General features: G+C 47.1%; 2 protein-coding genes across 2 annotated transcripts; one reads left to right on the top strand and one right to left on the bottom strand.

The window, feature by feature from the left end:
* Positions 1 to 260: 260 nt before the first annotated feature.
* On the bottom strand, positions 261 to 13,326 carry DNAJC8 (DnaJ heat shock protein family (Hsp40) member C8). The gene is made up of 9 exons (XM_075774126.1): positions 13,208 to 13,326; positions 11,976 to 12,077; positions 10,502 to 10,558; positions 8,680 to 8,746; positions 7,927 to 8,021; positions 7,002 to 7,073; positions 5,724 to 5,815; positions 4,696 to 4,771; positions 261 to 1,044 (listed from the first exon to the last, which is right to left on the bottom strand). Exons 1-9 carry the CDS (start codon positions 13,274 to 13,276, stop codon positions 922 to 924), a joined length of 753 nt encoding a protein of 250 aa, XP_075630241.1. The 5' UTR covers positions 13,277 to 13,326; the 3' UTR covers positions 261 to 921.
* Positions 13,327 to 13,595: 269 nt separating this feature from the next.
* Positions 13,596 to 14,599, top strand: ATP5IF1 (ATP synthase inhibitory factor subunit 1). Its single transcript, XM_075773935.1, has 3 exons — positions 13,596 to 13,798; positions 13,916 to 14,028; positions 14,297 to 14,599. The coding sequence occupies exons 1-3, from the start codon at positions 13,706 to 13,708 to the stop codon at positions 14,436 to 14,438; spliced, it is 348 nt and encodes a 115-aa protein (XP_075630050.1). The 5' UTR covers positions 13,596 to 13,705; the 3' UTR covers positions 14,439 to 14,599.
* The last annotated feature ends 4,535 nt before the right edge of the window (positions 14,600 to 19,134 follow it).

The following is a 19,134-nucleotide window of genomic DNA, read 5'->3' as shown; positions in this document are numbered from 1 at the left end:
AGACGCTCCGCTTTCAGCATGGACTCTAGCACACCTGCGTCCACCAGGCAGCACCCAGGGAAGAGATACCCTCTCCCCGTCCTCCTGGATGCACGCTGCAGGACTGTCACTTCAAAATTCAAGTCAGAGCAGACTGGAGGATGACAGCAGACCCTTACAGGGAAAGTGGTGATACTGAAGAGCAGCAACATGTCAGTTGTCAGCACTCAACTCACATCCTTGCAATTGTATCTTTCAATAATTCCAAGAAAAAACCCCGGTAACTTGGGTAAAAATTTATTTTACATACAGACCATTGCAACTTAACTATTAATCAAGAGAAGTTATTTTTCCTTTACAGGAAGTGACCAGCTGGTCTGAGATTAACAGAACTCTAAGCCTGAGAGCTGGGATTTTAGTTTGGAACTCAGATCTTGGGGAAGGGTCATTCCAAGCACCACTCAGTTCAGTGAGGAGCTGCAGGGCTTTAACTGCAGGTCAGCTGCACTGCACAGTGCTGGAAGCAGATTCCCAGAGTCAGTTCGGACCTTTCCGAAGCTGAACTTGCTGAGAAAGATGATGCCTGGAAAGGTACAGATGCATTTCCAATATTTTGTTCAGCTCTCAAACTAGAAATGGAAGTGGTGAAACAGCACAATCTCTGTGAAGTACAAAACATCGAGTTACAGGGCAGCAGACAAACAGGACAGCAATAATGGTGGGGACCCTCCTAAGCCAAGTGTTCTACATGTAGCGGGTTCCTGGCCGAGTTCATACTATGGCCCTAGTTCAAATGGACAGAGTACAAAAAATACTTTGACCAATAATTAATTGTACTGGAAACAAACTGTCTACTAAAAAGCAATTCTTACTCTAGGTGCCAATGAGTCCTTAAAAGCAGGGAGGGGACTGAGGAGCTGCACTTGGGCAGTGTGGCCAGGATCATTCACGCTGCTCCATTTTTACTTTGGGAGGTCTCAGGAAGGTCCTGTTTTTCTTTTCTTTCTTCCCCTTTGTATTTGCCTGGAAATTTCTCCAGCTGTCCACGCGACCATCCCGACTTTCCTGGGAACAACAACAGAGAGGAAATGGAGAGTTAAGAAGTGCAAGAGCAGAGAACAGGCAGTACATACCAGTTTCAAGAGACCAACAGCAATTTCCCCCTTATCCAGCATGTAACACCCTGGCAGCCAGGACATACAAACACTGTGAAGAGCCAGAGCAACAGACAAAGCGCAGTGGAAATACAAGTGAGCTTACAAACACCAGTATAAGCACCATGCTGGTTTCTTGTTTCAGAAGCAACCAGCTTGGGGTGTGCAGTCCTGACTAGAGTCTACTGAATCCTGCGATGTGCAAAGGAAACAAGAAACCTCATCTCTGATGAATGTTTCTCATCTGTCAGCCCACATGCCATTTCCTTACTCTGTCTCACATCGTTGAGATGGCTCTCCTTGTGCTGTGGCTTGGAGGCAGGGAGAAGAGAGAAATGTACTGCTGTCTTCTCTCACACTTGTTGCCCCATGCTTCGTCACAAAGGCACAATGAGAAAAGATCTCTGGTGTGGTCTTTTCTCCTCTCCCTGGCCTACCTGCAGAGCAGCAGAAACCCCTTCTGGGGAAAAAAGGGAAGAAAAAAATAAAAGCCTCCCCACAGAGCCAATCTATAATCCCTACAGGCTGAAGGTTTCACACAGTAGGACAGAACAAGTCCAGGGATGATCCACTTCACAGTGTGGGACCCGTACGCTCAAGGCCCATCTGACTGTAGCTGTGCCTGTGCTACTGGTGCTGCTCTCAGCTCTGGCTACAGCAGCTTCTGCTTCCCTGCCCTCCCTCCCCACGGCAGGGCGGGGGGAGGCCAGGCACTGCGGTGATCTGGGCGATGGGGCAGAGTGCACCCTCAGCAAGTCTGCAGATGACACAGAACTGGGAAGGGTGGCTGACTGGCCAGAGGGCTGTGCTGCCGTCCAGAAGGACCTGGACAGGCTGGAGCAACGGGCTGACAGGAACCTCATGCGGTTCAACAAGGAGACGTGTGAAGTCCTGCCCCTGGGGAGGAACAGACCCCGGCACCAGCATGTGCTGGGGGCCACCCAGCTGGAAAGTAGCTTGGTAGAAAAGAACCTGGGAGTCCTGGCGGACACCGGGTTGAACACGAGGCAGCAACGTGTCCTTGCTGCAAAGCCGGCGAATGGTGTCCTGGGCTGCATTAGGCAAAGCATGGCCAGTGGGTCAAGGGGAGGGGATCCTTCTGGTGAGGCCACCCCTGGAGTGCTGCGTCCAGGCTGGGCTCCCCAGGACAAGAGAGACACGAACGTACTGGAGAGAGTCCAACAACGGGCCGCAAAGATGATTAAAGGACTGGAGCATCTCTCACATGAGAAAAGGCTGAGAGAGCTGGGACTGTTCAGCCTGGAGAAGACAAGGCTCAGGAGGAATCTCATCAATGTGTACAAGTATGCGAAGGATGGCGGGAAGAAGACTGAGTCAGGCTCTTCTTGGTGATGTCCAGTGCAAGGACCAGAGGCCATGGGCACAACCTGAAACACAGGAGGCTCTATCTGAACATCTGGAAACATGTTTTTATGGAGGGTGACTGAGCACTGGAACAGGCTGCCCAGAGAGGTTGTGGAGTCTCCATCGCTGAGGATATTCAAAAGCCATCTGGACATGGTCCTGGGCAACTGGCTGTAGGTGGCCCTGCTAGAGCAGGGTGGTTGGACCAGATGGATCCCAGAGCTCCCTTCCAACCTCAACCATTCTGTGATTACACTTTTGCTAGGGATAAGGCTGTACAGCAACTTCTGTTCTAACATCCTTGTTTCTTAGAGTTTGTTGGTGGAAGCTATCCTTGAAATTACTAAGAAAGTGAATTTTGAGGGTGGGGTGGGAGAAAGTAGATGTTCCAACCTGCTCCTCATAAAATATATCAAGACATAACTCAGCTCTGAAAGCACTCTATGAACAGCTTCTGGAAACAGCAGGCAACCACTTGGATGACACAAATACTCCTATGAGAATTCACAAATACTGCAGAACATACACGACAGACAAAACCTACAGGCTTTAGGGTAAAGAGACAGGATCAAAACTAGGATGCAGTATGCAGACGAGGATTGGAATCACCAGGAGCAGGAAAGCCCAGAAGAGCAATGCAGAGGTACAACATGAGCACCTTTAATGGTTTAAATCCCTCTAAAGGGATTTTTGTGTTGGGTTTTTTTGAAACTGAGACAGAACCACAATTGCAGAATATCAATTTAAGTTTTTTTTTTCCTTATTGTTTAAATATAATTTGAAACAGCAACACACATACTCCTTTTGGATATACTTTAAAGGCAGCCACTGAATTAGTACACATACAGGAGCAGCCAAGAATTCATGTGTTATTTTGTCTCCAATCACCCTCTCTCAATGATGGTCACTAGCAGAAATAAAGTTATTCTTGTGTATTCCAGTGATCCATTTTGGACATTAACACCTATCTTTGATACCGTCTTTTCACATGGATTAAATGGTCGCCAGCAAGGCTGGAGAAGACACCTGCAAGTGCAAAGGTTCAGCTGTCTAGGCATGGTTGAGGACATGCAGGTACTCAGAGCTGCAATATCAATAGTTCTGCAGCTCCCCTGCTTGGTGCATCATTATTTGCTTGTAATACTTGCTCATATTTCCTCAGCTGCTATGCTTTGCTACATCCGTACAGCAATGACACCCAAATTCTGTGGCCATTCTGGCGTGAGAACACAGAACTTCTGCCAGCAGCATGGCCAGTAATATACTCATTTATCTCTCTGGCACTACATAACAAAACCCATAGCGCACTCAACACAGCAGCATTACACAAGTTTTCCCAGAATATTCAGCTTCTTATATCCATATTATACAGCACACGAACACAAACTCTTCCCAGCTGAGTCTCCAGAAACATCCTAGTTGTCCACTTTCCACAGGATGCCAGTTCAGCTCATACACTTCTCTCACAGATACTCTCTTTTTTAAAGTCCCCTTGAACATGGACTGGGATCTGGCTTTGGAGTAAATGAACAGTCTAGCTCATCTTTTCATGAGGTCCTGCACACCACTACTGATTTCTTTCCTGGCCACCATCCCCTGCATGTCACAAGACTTCACCTCTAGTGTAATGAGGGAAGAGTTACAGGCTAGATCAATTACTTTGGTGGGCTGTAGGTTTGACCCCTAGAATAACAACCACGACAACCACAAAGCTACTTCTGATACGCCTAAACCCTGAATACAGGGTGGAAGGGTCAAAGGGAAGTAACTGTCATTCAGGTCTCTAATATTCACAGGAGACAGAGATTCTGTAAGTGTTAGCAACCAGAATGAAAAGTACCAACAACAGTCCACACTAGTGTCTGAACAGCAACAGATTACATTTCAGTGGTCACCAGTGTCCTGGGCTAAACAGCAATTCAAATTTCTGACTAGGGACAAGAATGAACCACTGACAGAGCTGAAAAGTATTATACCTTAATTTACCCGACCTGTTTCTGGAAAGGTAATACCAAAGCCCTATTGGTGGATTCTGCTCCCCACAAAACCCAGGCTTGTGCAGGATCTTTTGCTAAGTGTCTACCTGAATTATCTTATAGCACCTGCAGACAAAAAGTCTCTCTTCTCTCTAAGGGAATTCCCTGCAGCATGGCCAAGAATTGCTGAGGCCCATCCTGTAAGTTAAACTGCTGATTACCTCAAAGTTCTTCTGCCATTCTCGTTCTCGTTTAGCTTTCTCTTGTGCCTCAATTTCCTCTTCCCTCTGCCGCTTCCTGGAAGGGAAGACACAAAGAAGTTATGAACCCACAGGCATCTATTTTTAAAAAACCACAGTAATACTTTCAAAACATCTCAGAAAGCTCTTCTGATTTCTTGGCAGATTGAAGAGCTTATCAGAAGAGATAAATATGCACATCTAAGATAGCACAGCAAATAGCATTTTATTTCAAATCTGGAAGAGCAGCGAGCAGAGAAGATGGTTTGGCACCAATGACAGCATGTATGTACTTAATCAGTGAGTCAACTTCTCTTGCTTGGCAAAACAAGTTGGACTCCTTCATAACTCTAGTGACAAGTCTCTAAAACTGTTGAGAGTACGCATTTTGAGAAGTTAATAAACACTTGAGCACGTAAGGTAAGAATTTCCCCCTAATTTTCACGTGTAATCAAAAGTAGTGCCCTGCAACCAATCTCCCAGACTGCCCTCACTGACCAGTACAGAAACCCTGCTCTCTGAAGCGCATCCACAGTGAGCACTCAGGCAACATGTGATCAAAACGCCTAAAATACTTCAGAATCACACATGCCACAGGGTATTTCTGGCACTTAATTAAAATTAAAAATCAATTATTTGCATGCTAACAACATGCAGGAATGTGTCACCATTTCACTGTTTTGGCTGGCCTCCATGTATACACGTAGCACTGTATAAGCATACCAAATATATCAATGTCTTAAGTACAGGAGGGCAAGTTTCCTGTTTGTATTTCTCAAGCACGGAGCTCTACAACCTACAGATTGCCCAGAGAAGTGGTGGAATCTACATCACTGCAAGTCAGCTTGACAGGGCCCTTGTTAATCTAATCCAAGGAGGTTGGACCAGGCGATCTCCAGAGGTCTGTTCCAACTTAGACTTTTCTAAGATTCTATGATTTCTTATCTTCTCTGAGGAAGCATGAGGGGGGGAAGAAGAGTCTGAATACACAAGCACAATGCTGCTCATACCTTTCATGCATTTCTTTAGCTTCTCTTTCTTTCCTCTTAATTTCCAGTTCAGCAAAGAGCTTCATTGTCTGTTTGTATACAGCTTGTTTGAACTGTAAAACACAAATCCAGTCTTAACATAATGCCCATTAACACAGCTAGAGAAGTCTGCTTTACATAAGAATGTAAGAAGCATAACAAGAATGTGAAGCATATGTATGCCCACGTAACCCCATATCCTGCCTTGATAGCAGTCAGTGGCAGCGGCACAGGAAAAGGTATAAAACACTGCTGATCAAATTCTGTCCCTTACAGCAGGAAACAACTAAACAACTATTTGTTAGTCTCATATTAGTCTGATTTTCATTTGTATTCACAAAGCTGTGCCTAAACAGAACTGTTCTTTTCCAGCTCTCTTATTCTCAAGTCTTAGAATGCTACATTTGACAAAAAAAGGCAAAATGGTCACTGTTTAGATAGTAATTTCTCCACAGATCATCTTGATGTCTTGTAAAAGTCTAGCATTGGCTTTCCAGTAGGAAATACCGGTATACTTAAAACAAACTTCAGTATTAAAGAATATCAAAGGAATTCTGAAAATCATTGGAAAATAAGACGGTTATGAGGTTACTGCAGTGGTATCAAGAGGAAAAAATCACTTTGTAGGAAAAAAAAAAAGATGACAGTAAGACTAATGACGTTAGTGTTTGATAATCATCTATCATTCTGTTAAAGCCTCTAATAGAACTTGACTTTTTCAGACTAGAAACAAGGTAAGAACTAAGTCGTGTCATGCCTTTTTTTAATAAAAGTGATTTGTTGCAGAACAGCACATCTATCCTCAAGTGCTATATGGAAGAAACAGCTGAAACAGCTCATACTACAAAAAGTCAGTAAAAGCACATTTTAGACATGCTGCAGTGGGTTCTATACATGCCTCTGCTGACAGCAAGAACGCCACAGTTCCAGCATTCAGAATACAACAAGAAATTCAATTCAAAAAAGACTGCATGATGTGCAAGCAATGAAGACTTGCTCCAAGAAAAGAATTGGGTATCTTGATCCATATAATCTCATGATGTATTTACTCTCTACACTACAGTTAAACTATTTTGTAAAATATACAGGTATTACCCAATACATGACACTCTATGGTGGCTTATAAGAATTTGTTCTTCTGTAAGTGCAAGGATTTACAACACTCTGACAACTCTAATAAATACCTCCATACTGGTTTGATTCTTAATCCCTTGAAACGCATTCTGTACTCCCAGTTTCTCTGAACAGTATATGACTTACAACTTCAGGATCATCCTCTTCTACAGTGGGAGGTTTTCCATCCTTCTTCAACTGCTTCTTTTTTTCTTTCACCTAAAGATTAAGAACAAAAATATGAGCCTAAAAAGTTCTATAGGGCTTACATAATTGTATCCAAGCAGTTCTGCATTCCTATTGCACTGTGTGGGAAGAACTCTGGATGGCAGTAAGTTCTTGATTTGGATCGATGTTTTAATTGAGAGCAAAACCTCCTGGTCCTAGGTCCAGATAAACACATACAAGATCACTATCATATGAACTGTAGTAATTAAAAATATTGTTAGGTACTATTCATTCAACACAATCCCTTTGTTAGTTTTTGTTTGTTTGAAGATACATTCATATCCAATATACACCATCCAAACCATCAGGAAGTTTTCTTGCTTTGTAATATTCAAAAGACTAACAAGAAGAAGCAGAACATAAAGTGTTCCTTGGTTCTCCCATATCATCTGCTTTCTCAAGCTGCTTGTGTTTTAGTCCACCCACATCACAACTAACTTCTTGGCCAATGCAATCCAAACTCCTTATCTTATAGGTCATTTCTCCCCAAACTTCCCAGTCTCCGGCTGTCACCACCTATTTTCTTCCACCTACACACATGCGAACTGCACCACTCATTCACAGACTTGAAAAAAAATATTTAGGTTAGATCATGCGGTCTGACCTAATTATTTCAAGTACTGAATTTCACTGAATTATCTTGCACTGAGCTCAACAGCAGTCTTGGACAAAGCACATTTGTTCACGCTGTGAAGCGCTCAGAGGCCACCTGCACAGCTTCATTATGGGGTTTGCTCAGCTCACCTTTTAATGACCTAAACACGCAACGGGTGTACAAAAAGCAAATTACAAACAACTGATTACCACCCAGCCCCACCCCTGGACGTTCCTATGGAATACTTACAGTGTGTTCCACGTATTCTTTTCCTGCCTGTATCACATCCAAGGCCCTCTTCTTTTGCTCCTGATCTAGCAGCAACTTGTACGCTTTATCTACAGCTAACAAAAAGCATCAACATTAATAGCACCAGAAGGCACATTCACAAGGCATTGCAAGATTGCTACTTGTTGCCCATACAAATTTTGCTTCCTAGAATCTGGGGGGTTTTGTTTGGCTGGTTTCCATTTGTTTGTTTGTTTGTTTGTTTTTTTAAATACATCTCGGTAATGATATCATGATCAGTCAAATGAAATTTGGGGTACGGTAAAGTCAGATACCTTTTGGAGTTAGCAGAGTGAAACTATCAATGCTAATCAGTCCTACCAGTGCTTTAGTTATAGAGCATGAGCAAAGCTTAAGGTGCATAATGCCTCACCATAATGCAAAGCATACACCTAAAACCATCACATTACTTCTCTCGTATGGTCTTTGAATAAAATCTAGTACACAGTTTAAACAGGTTTTCTTGAGCAATCTCGAAACCCTATCGATGTGTTTGTCCCCATGGCGAACTGACAATGCAATTACTGCCACCTAGTGAAATTTTCTGCTGAAATGCCACCCCACACATCGGCTTCTCCCTCATCTAAAGTGCCCCTACAGCAATTCTGCCCATCAGCAGGGCCTCCACCCCTATTAAACATTTAAACCAGCTATAGAAAAATAGCAGTCCAACTACTGTCACACTCCAGACCAGAAAAAGGATGAGAGCATTACCTTCAAATGCCTTCTGGGCTCTATCTGCATCACCTTGATTTTTGTCTGGATGCACCAGTATTGACAACTGCAAGAGAAAGGATCTTGCTATCAAGACCATTGTAAAAGATGAAGAATATTTCAGAGATTTTTCTGAGAGGAAGAAAATAGTCTCAGACAAAAGGAATCACAGGGGATCACATTCCTTTGTACACGGACAAATCAGCTGACAACATTAGAAGCGTGCATCGGTAAAAGCTTATAAATCAGATACAATCCCTGTAATAAACAGGCTGTCTGAGAAAAGCTGGAGCTTGGGATGTACAGAACAATATAAACACTCTTCGGCTGCAGTGCCTGGGGCTGATGCGAACCCCTTGGTCACCCAAGTTTTGTATCCTAGGTCTTAAGGAGAAACAAACCTACAAAGATCATCCTTAACCAAAGTTTACCTTTTACTCAACAATGTCTCCCAAGAAGTTCTCCAGTACCCCTAAGGTTGTTCAAATATCAAACTATTTTAAAAAGTGGGTGAGTTTTTCCTTAGGCTCCTTTACTGAAAGTTAGTAAAACCCCTTCCTGTACTCTCTATCCAGCAGAGACAGGACATTGATCACTACCATCTTTGGGGCAACCTTAAATAGGCTGGAAAGCACATGCCCTTCACCTTCCTCTCCCAGAGAAAGAGCAAGTTCTTTCAAACTTTCCCCATACAGCACTTTTTTCCGGACCTCTTATTTTTGCTGTTGCTGTATGGACTCTCTAGTTTATCTGCATCTTTCCTAGTATAACTTTCAAAACCAGTCAGTGTGGCAACTGAAGAATGCAAAACAATTACTTCCTGAACTCTACAGATGGCACTTTCTAGTTCACAGGAAAAAGGTTTGCCTTCCGGTCCTAAACAGCAGCATGCTGCTGATTTACTCTGTGATTTGCTACCGTCAATGTCTTTTTTCCTTCTGTTGGCAGTTCCACGTTCTGTATTTAGGTGTTTCATTTCTTCAATACACAATTCCATGCATTTTTTTTCATTTCATCACATTGACTTCAAAACATTTCCCTGTAGTAGTCTACCAGCCTAAAGCCAAGACAGTCACAGTTCACTGATCTGCAGAACTAAGAAGTCAGCACAGACTAAAAGGTTATCCTCCCACTTCCTGCATACAGAAGTGGCCCATATCCCATCACCAACTTGGCAGGCACGTTCCTCTGTCAGCCAGCTTCCTGTCTAAAGACAGTTCTTGATGTTTATACCACTAATTCAGGTGGGAGGCTAAAGCCCTCCAAATATTGTTTCTTTGCTGCATGCACTGATTAAACTCAAATTTCTCCTGCAAACCTGTCAACAGAGTAAGTCTGGGGTAACGTTTCCTGTGTTGCATGGGGCAATGCAGACAGGTCAGTGAGCAGGGCTGCTGCTGTTCCAGGTAACCCAGCCACCAAAAATGACCACTGAAATTCTTAAAGAAACCTCACAGAAAATACACTTCTGGATCCAAGTCCATATATTTGAGAAAAATACCTTTTCTCAGTTCTTAATTTCTGACAAATTTCGACCTTCTCTTTGAGCTTCAATAAGCTGATTATACACGGGCATATCAGTTTGCAATAGCCCCATCACACACTTTACAGGCAAAGCAGCATACCATGCATGAAACAGGGACACTTCTGCAGCTCTTCTCTTGTTGATACAAAGATTGTTCTATGCCTTTCTTCCCAAAATGGCTACTCCTCTACCCAGATACAGCTTTACCATCATTTTTCTTGTTCCCAAGCACAGCTGCACAATCTCTACAGAGCTTCTAGTTTCCTTCCAGAGGCTTCAAGTGCAAAAGGCAAATACCTGCCGGAATCTTTTCTTTATCTCTTCATCTGTGGCTTCAGGATCCATCTGCAGTACCTAAAAGAGAGCATGAGAGCACAGTAAGTTCGATGATATTCCCCATGTTTCAGGTTCCTGGCAGCAAGCTCTAAACGCTTGGTTCACTGACATACAGACACAACACGAGAATGCTCCCCCCCATCAGGGAGCTGCTTCAGGACATGAATTTTTACCTAGTAAAACAGAAACATTTTAAGAGACATCATGTTTAGGACATTCTACTTTTCACACTAGATTCCTCTGACTATGCCAGTGTCCTTTCCACACTCATGTCTCAGGTAGACAGCTGCCATCCCTAAATAGCCACAATTGGCCTAAACCTTCAACCAGTCCTGTAGCAATGCTTAGTTTGGCGGAAACAGAAACATTTGGTGGCTTGGACACTGTCGGATCATTTATAACTGAGAACTCTGGGCAGGAAACATATTGCTTTGTAAGAATGTCTTCACTTTATCATTTTGAAAGAAGACAGGAGAGTTTTACTGTTTGGTTTTCATTATCGAGCCCACTTGTCTTCTGATCTTTAGGGATGTGGCAGGGTTTAGGAGCTCTTTTGTGAATTAATTTACTGAACAGAAGTCCTAAGCAACGAGTGAGTCTACTCAATGCAGATGCATGCTGGTCTGACACCGAGAATCTGTAAATAAAAATCATTCTCTCACAGGAAAGCTACAGTCTACTTCTAAATGGCTTGCTTCATTTACCCTCCAAGTCAAGTACTAAGATCTACGTGAACTGAACGCTGTCAAGGTGAATCTGTTGACTGATCTGTCTGACCAGCCCTAAACTGGGACTACAAAAAGCACCTGCGGCTTTAAAAAGGCAGATGAATATGGTATCAGGAAGGAATACACACAGGGAAGGACAGCTCCAGATGAACATCAGATTTATTTACTGTCTTCCTCAGGCTTTCACACTCGTTAAGACTTCATAAGTGACTGCAACTGGAATCAAACTATGTAATGTGCAAGGGAATTATCTGTCTTCCAGTGACTCCTCAAAGATTGCTCGCTAGTGTGAGCAGGAGTCCTTTTCTCATTCTATGCACTACACAAGTTCAGTGGGATGAACACCCAAAATGAAAGATACAACTAGAAATGCCAAGTCGAGCACTCAGAACAGAACCTGACAAGCATGCCACCTGTAGCTGTTATGTTCTCATTCAGAAAGTACTGAGCATTAATCTGCCAAATCTTCCAGTGCTGTTACATGAGAGAAATGTGTTAAAAGAATACAGTTTGTGCCAGCCATAAAAAAGTGAAAAAGAGAGCAAGCACATATACACCATCCTTCTGTCTTCTGTAAACCTTCTGCATAGTAATCTACATCTAGAGAATTTTTTCTTTATGTTTGGTCTTTTCACCAAAATAAATACCCAGTAAATCTAGAAGTTGGTATACCAAGTCAGAAGGGAGCATAAAACGTTCAAACTAACCTCAAAAGGGTTCAAGTTGAAATAGGAAGATCCAGGTCGGGTCAGCCTGTCAATTTGGTTTTTTGACGTTAAAACAGAGTCTCGTTTTTCAATTTGCTTTACCTGAAGAACAAGAGATGTGTTTTCCCATGTGATTACTACACCAGCCATCAGTGCCCGGTACTACAATTCACAATACCTCTTGGTCATCCCAACCCTGTAGTTATTTTGTTCAAGCACTAGCAGAGCACGTTTTTTAGCCTTTTCTACAGCATGACAGTATTTTTAATATTACATACTAACTATTAAAAAAAAAACAACTAGAAAGCACTTCTCCCTGTCTCTCCTATAGCTTGCTCAACAGCTGGGGCTTTTCCCCTCACTTTGCTCCTACAGCAGCACCAGCACCGTGATTCCTTGGAAACTGCACTATCGCTTTTAACCCACTGTTGGCAGGATAGCCCATTAAACACATTGACACCAGTGCGAGTATACAAGTCCACTTCATTCTGACCACAGGTTATTTAGTTCAGTTTGGTTTACTTTTTGTTCTTTACAGTATTAAGCCAAACCAAACCATGCATTTACATTTAACGTTCACCTTTATTTAAAGTAATAAGCAACCACCAAACTGGCGCTACCTTTCTGCGGGCAGGCTCAGGTACTCACAGCCGAGCTGTGCACAAACAGAGACCAGCACAGGCTGAGACCAGCGGCCGCACGCACCTTCCCAAATGACAGTTTGTGCGCTAAAGGGCCAAGCAGTGGAGCGCGGCGGAGGGCTGCGTTCAGAGACCGCGGAGCACACAACTCCCACTGGGTTTATCCGCGGGAGCGAGATGGGGGCTGAACGCCTGGCTCCTTCCCCCAGCCCCAACAGGCGCCTTTCGGAAGGCGGGAGACGCCGCGGGACCGGCGGCAGCGAGCCCGGGGAACGCCCCGGCTCCCGAGCACGAACCCGGCGGCACCTGCCGCTCGCCCACCCCGGCCGCTCGCTCGCCCCCTGCCCAGCACCGCCATCGGCGTCGCCCGCCCCGCCCGGGACAGCCCCAGGGGCCGCCACGGCCGGGCTCGGGGCCCGGCGGGTTCCCCTCAGGGCGGCCGCACCGGGACAGGCGCCGCGCGGCCCGCCAGGCCCCGGCCCTGGGAGGGGAGGCCGCCGGCCGCCGGCCGCGAGCGGGCAGGGCCCGGAGGGGCGGGACGGGGCCGGACGGGGCCGCCCGCGGCCTACGGCGCCGCTGAGGCGCCGGTACCTCGTTGTAGAAGGTGAGGAACGCCTCCTCGGCGGCGCCCCCCGCCCCGGGCTCCCCCGCCGCCGCCATCGCCAGCACCACGTGACGCCGCGCGCGCGCACGTGAGCACGGCGCTGAGGCCTGCGGGGCAGGCGGCGCCCTCGGCACGTGACCGCCGCGCGCGCCATAGCAACAGGCCCCGCCCCCCATCGTCCGTCCGTCCATCCCTCCCTTCCCCCCCCCCCGCCCCCGTCCCCGTCCCCGTCTGCCGGGCGCCTCTCGGCCGGACCCCGGAGCGCATCCTGAGGGGACGGCCCGGCCCGGCCCTCCGCCCCGCCCGGGGCAGCTGCCGCCGGCCCGCGGGGCAGGGAAGGGCAGCCCGGGGGCGCGGGGGGGGGTGTGTGTGTGGTGTGTGGAAACGAAGGCTGCGCATGCGCGGGCCGTGACGCGGCGGGCTGTGCGCGGCCCCGCCCCTGCGGGGTGTGTCTCGTCCGCGCGCCGCTCCAAGGGCAGGCGGTGATGGCGGCCGTGGCGGCGGTGGCGCGGGGCGGCCTGCGCGGGGCCCTCGTGGCGCAGCAGCAGCGCTGGAGCTCGGGGTCGGGCGCCGACCAGGTGGGGCGCGGCGGGGCGGGGCGTCCCCGGGGTGGGGGCGTGGGTGGCCGTTCCTGGGGGGTGCTTGTCTCCGGGGGTGCCCGCCCTTTCTCCGCTCACCGCTGTCTCTCCCCGCAGCTGGGTGAGCTGGGCAAAGGCGCCGGGAAGGGCGGCGGCGGCGGCGGCGCCATCCGCGAGGCGGGGGGCGCCTTCGGGAAGAAGCAGGCGGCCGAGGAAGAGCGGTACTTCAGGTGAGCGGGGTGCGGCGGGCCCTGCGGCCTCCTCTGGCGGCCTCCGCCGTGGGGGCCCGCACGAACAGCTCCCCCTGGCCGGGTGACACACACCCCCCCCCCCGCCAGGGCCCGGCAGGGCGGCCTGGTGCTGGGCCTGTGCCAGCCTCGCCGGCAGCCGAACCCTCGCCTCTGCGCCGAGCCCCGCGCTCGAGGGTGCCCGGGACCCCCGGGGGTGTGGGGGGGGTGTAGGGGTGTGCGCTGCACCTGGTGCCGTGCTCTCTTGCAGGGAGAAAGAGAGGGAGCAGCTCTCTGCCTTACGGAAACACCACGAGGAGGAGATCGATCACCACAAGAAAGAAATAGAGCGTCTGCAGAAAGAAATTGAGCGTCATAAGTATAAGATCAAGAAGCTCAAAGATGATGACTAAGCAGATGCTGTCGTTGAATGTTGTTGCTGTGCTTAGCCGATCAATACTGATTGTGGTGTGAAACAGCATTGAAGACTGTATGCTTTGGCCAGCATAATCCAAATCCATCCAATTATACTGTGGTCTGCAACAATGTCAAATAAACTACTCGGTCTCTCTTTTCTGCTCGTTAACTGTTTAATGAAAAAAAAAAAATCCACCATCTGACTTTAAACTTCATTGTTATTCCAAGATAAGGATATACTCGAGTTGGCAGTCCTGTACAGAACTTCACTGCTTTTTTTAGATTTATTTGAAAGAAATGACCACTTGTACATGGTGTGGTAACTTCACAGTTAAAGCTGCAAGAAAAGTTCAGGGAAAAATGTTACCTTTGTAGAGATCTGTTCACACAGAAATAAATAACTTTATCTCAAGAAAACTGCTGCTGTAGCGTAGGGGGGAGGTGGCTCTACACTGAACTGGTAGAGTATCTGTAAAAAAATAAGGTTATTTAGTTGCACTTAGTGTTTAGTGCCATAAATGGAGAGAAAAATACTATTCTAAGTTTGGGGTGATTTTGCCTGTGGTGGTGCAGGTTCCTGGAGCAAGACAGCTGGGATCCTCCTTAATTTTGGTTTTTTTTCTGCAAAGACTTTAATTGCCCAATGGTGTTTTTCTCAGTCTCTAGTTCTCTCTGTTCCTTATCTAAGTCCCTTTTCAAAGAAGGATGGATTAAGATTAATTTTCTGCAGGTTGAGTCACAATTTTAATAAGTGAAATCCCTCATAAAACATAACAGCAAGTGACCTGCTGAAATAGTGTGGCCTTACTGTACTAAGCCCTGACCGGAAGGGGATTTTATGTAATAAGAACAGGCAGGTAAGAAAACAGCCTTTCTGTCCACACCTGCACTGTCCTGTCCCCAAATCTGCCTGGAGCTGGGGGGGGTGGGTGGCTGGAACTGCCCAAATCGCAGCCTTTGCAGTAGAAAGTGCTTTGACAAGGGTGTGACTGGCTGGCTGAAGATGTCCCTTTTCTCCTGTGTCAACCCCTACATCCCCATCAACTGTTCTCTTGGGGCACTCTTTCACCTGAGGAACACTGCAGCTAGCGGTACGTCTTGTCTGCAGGGTAAATGACAGCACTACTGCTCTAATGGAGAGTCCGTGCCCTTAACTCGTTTAATGAAAACATCATCCGTGTAATCAGCTGTGGAAGAGAGAGGCTGTGCTGTGCAGTATGTCATTGCCTGGCTTTGCTCAGTCTGTGGGTGATGGTGTTGCAGTGTTGTGCAGAGCATATGTGTAGAGCTGTCTGTGGGGCTCATTCTTTTAGTTGGGGCTGATTAACCTGAGCCAAAAATATCAGTATCTCCCCCTCCCCACCTCCATGGGAATATGAAACCTGGTGGGAAGAACTGCATCATGAAAAGCAGTGTACTATTGACCTGTTTAGTTTTTACCCATTTAAAAATCTTTTTCCTATTGTATCTGTCAGCTGGTTGGCTTCCACCAAAAGGTGTGGAGTCACTCGTGAGATGTTCCCATTGAAGACCGATTTCTTGGCATAGCAGCTACAGCGGACTATGGAACAGCTAAAATACATGTTAGGACAACTTTATATTCTGAAGGGAACAGATGAGGGCTTAAATTCATGGCTTTGTGATTTACTCTGCTTTTTTTGTGCACCACTGAAATCTTAATGATGCTGTGTAAGCTCAGCCATGGAGCCTTTGCCCAAGTGCCTATAAGGGAGAGGAGATTTGCTGTGAGACTGAGAGCATTGTGATTTGGACTGCTGTCACCCACCGTGCTGCAGGGAGAGGTGTTACAAACCCTCTCAAGTCCCTCAGAGTTCAGGCGTGCGGTACAGCATCTTGCTACACAGCAGAGAGCTTTCTTGCCCACCAGTGCTCTCTGAAACCCATGGGCCCGTGCAAACCACATGAAGTTCAACGAGGCCAAGTGCAGGGTCCTGCACATGGGTTGGTGCAATCCCAAGCACAACTCCAGGCTGGGTGGAGAATGGATGCAGAGCAGCCCGGAGGAGAAGGACTTGGGGGTATTGATTGATGAGAAGCTCAACATGAGCCAGGAGTGTGCGCCTGCAGCCCAGAAAGCCAACCATGTCCTGGGCTGTGGCATGACCAGCAGGTTGAGGGAGGGGATTCTGCCCCTCTGCTCCGCTCTGGTGAGACCCCCTGCAGTGCTGCGTCCAGCTCTGGGGTCCCCAGGACAAGAAGGACATGGAGCTGTTGGAGTGAGTCCAGAGGAGGCCATGGAGATGATCAGAGGGCTGGAGCACCTCTGCTATGGAGACAGGCTGAGAGAGTTGGGCTGGTTCAGCCTGGAGAAGAGAAGGCTCCGGAGGACCTTACAGCACCTTCCAGTACCTAAAGGGGCTACAGGAAAGCTGGAGAGGGACTGTTTATCAGGGAGTGTAGTGACAGGACAAGGGGTAATGGGTTTAAACTAGAAGAGGGTAAATTTAGATTAGATGTTAGAAAGAAATTCTTCCCTGTGAGGGTGGTGAGGCCCTGGCACAGGGTGCCCAGAGAAGCTGCGGCTGCCCCTGGCTCCCTGGCAGTGTTCAAGGCCAGGTTGGATGGGGCTTTGGGCAACCTGGGCTAGTGGAGGGTGTCCCTGCCAATGGCAGGGGGGTTGGAACTAGATGGGCTGTGAGGTCCCTTCCAACCCAAACCAGTCTATGAAACACATCTCTCTCCTCATGTTTCAACTTTGCTTAAGTTTCGGGGGGCTGCTACGCTGGTAGATGTGCTAGGTCCCTTACCACGTGTTCATAAACCATCTCATTTTCGTGAGGGGAACGTCTAGATAGTTCACTATTTTGCAGTCACCCTGAACTTCTACCAGGTTATGGCAATGGAAGTACGCATGATGAGGACAGGGACTGAGCAACTGGGCTGGAGAGACAGGTCCCTTTTAGCAGCGGTTTGACTGGGAGATGATGATTATAAAGCCATGCCTACAAACTATGGCTGCTGGAGAAGCTGAATGGATTAACGATGCTGCTGTGTAAAGCAGACGGTCTCCCTCCTGCTTCCACCTCTTCCCCTCTCTTTCACTGTCTTGGGTGTGTTGGACTCCGAGGGGAGTCACTCAGCCTGTAATCTCACCTGCCTGTATTTTTGTTCTGAGCCCAATGAACCTTTTGCTAGGTTAGCAAGTTAAACAGCTTGTGGAGTCAAAAGCGCCAAAATCACCACCAAACAAATGTAAGAAGTCCTGAGTGTGTGTGTGGTGGGAGGAGTCTTCTCCCATCTTTTGAAATTACTTTTGCTAAATTAGAAAGCTCTCTATTTTTATCTAGCTGGCAGGATAATTGATTTTGCAGCCATCCCAGGGATTCCACGTGGCTGTGGACCTTAATGGCTTTGGTAGCATCTGTTCAATTTGTCCTCATGATGAGGTTTCCCTACTGTATTCTACCCACTGACCTCCTCTTCCAGGGAGTCCCAATAACCCAAATCTCCCTGAAGCCAGTTTGCTTTAGTTTAATGCTGGTGACACTCTGGCACTGTTTTATTTCCTTGCCAGTGCAAATGTCTCTGCCCAGCAAAAGACCCCTCCCCTGAAACTTGGCTCTAGACATCACAAGCACTTCACCCACCCACCTCTTGTACCGACTCTTTACCAGGGGCAATTCTGTGAGCAACTGAACTCCTACAAGTGCTCCCAGCACCCCGACTCTTTTCTCGCGCTGGTTCTGGTGCCCATTAAAACCTTTTACATGCAGATTCAATTGCAGAAACCTCTTCTCCTCTTCCCTGGGGTTACTAAGAAGAATGTGTAGTGTCTAATCACTAGCAAGGATGGCTCAAGGTAAATGTTTGAGGGGGACCTCTCCCTTTTGGCAAGGGAGATACTAAATCTTCTTGTTTTGTGTAGTTTTATCATCAGTGCATCTCTTCAGAAGTGTTGGGTTTTTTCTTCTATTGAACTTTGAACTGTCAGTCTCTGCAATGTTACCAAATGACATAGCTGTATGTTGTGTGTTACTGATTCTTACGATACAGTGGTAACCCATCACAGGTGAGTATACTGATCTGGGGTGCTTTAGTAAGTTGTTTCTTCCAAGTGGAGTGCAATATGGCAATAGCAGCAGCTTGAAAGCTTGTAACATCTTTTTTCCTGCAGCTCCTTTGACAGCGCTTGTGATGAAAAACAAGAGACAGGTAAATGTGAAAAATGTCTGAGTTACAGACAGACCTTTTAACAGAAGTATTTCAGCTACAAGGCGGCAGAGATGATTTCAGATGATTTAGGATGATTGCATTTGGTCTGATGGACGTTTCATCAACAGGGTTTGGTATCCTGCAGCACGCTGCAAGACCATAGGGCTTCTGACAAATGCTGCGAGCATCTGTGTGACTAGGAGCGAGCAGTTTATCTGGGGTTCGGTCATCCACTCCCAGGGTCAGCAGATGGAGAGATGCCAGCTGCAGACTGCGGCCACTTCAGTGCCTCTGGTTTGCTGTAGAACTCTAGTTCAGAGTGGGAGTGCTGAGGAGTAAAACAGGATCACACCTCAGACCTGAGGTGATCGCTGGGAGGTTAAGACGGTACGAGCTGTCTAGAGACCTTCCTAGACTTCCCCCTCAGCCCAGCGTGACCTGGAGGACGGGGCTCAGTTGTCTTTTGGAAGTCAGTAGCTACAAACAGCTGTTGTCAGGCAATTCTGGTGCAGAGCAACC

This window comes from Balearica regulorum, chromosome 22 (genome assembly GCF_011004875.1).
Source record: "Balearica regulorum gibbericeps isolate bBalReg1 chromosome 22, bBalReg1.pri, whole genome shotgun sequence".
Lineage (NCBI taxonomy): Eukaryota > Metazoa > Chordata > Aves > Gruiformes > Gruidae > Balearica > Balearica regulorum.
The sequence above is the reverse complement of the archived record's forward strand: the minus strand, read 5'-3'. Positions and strand labels throughout refer to the sequence as shown.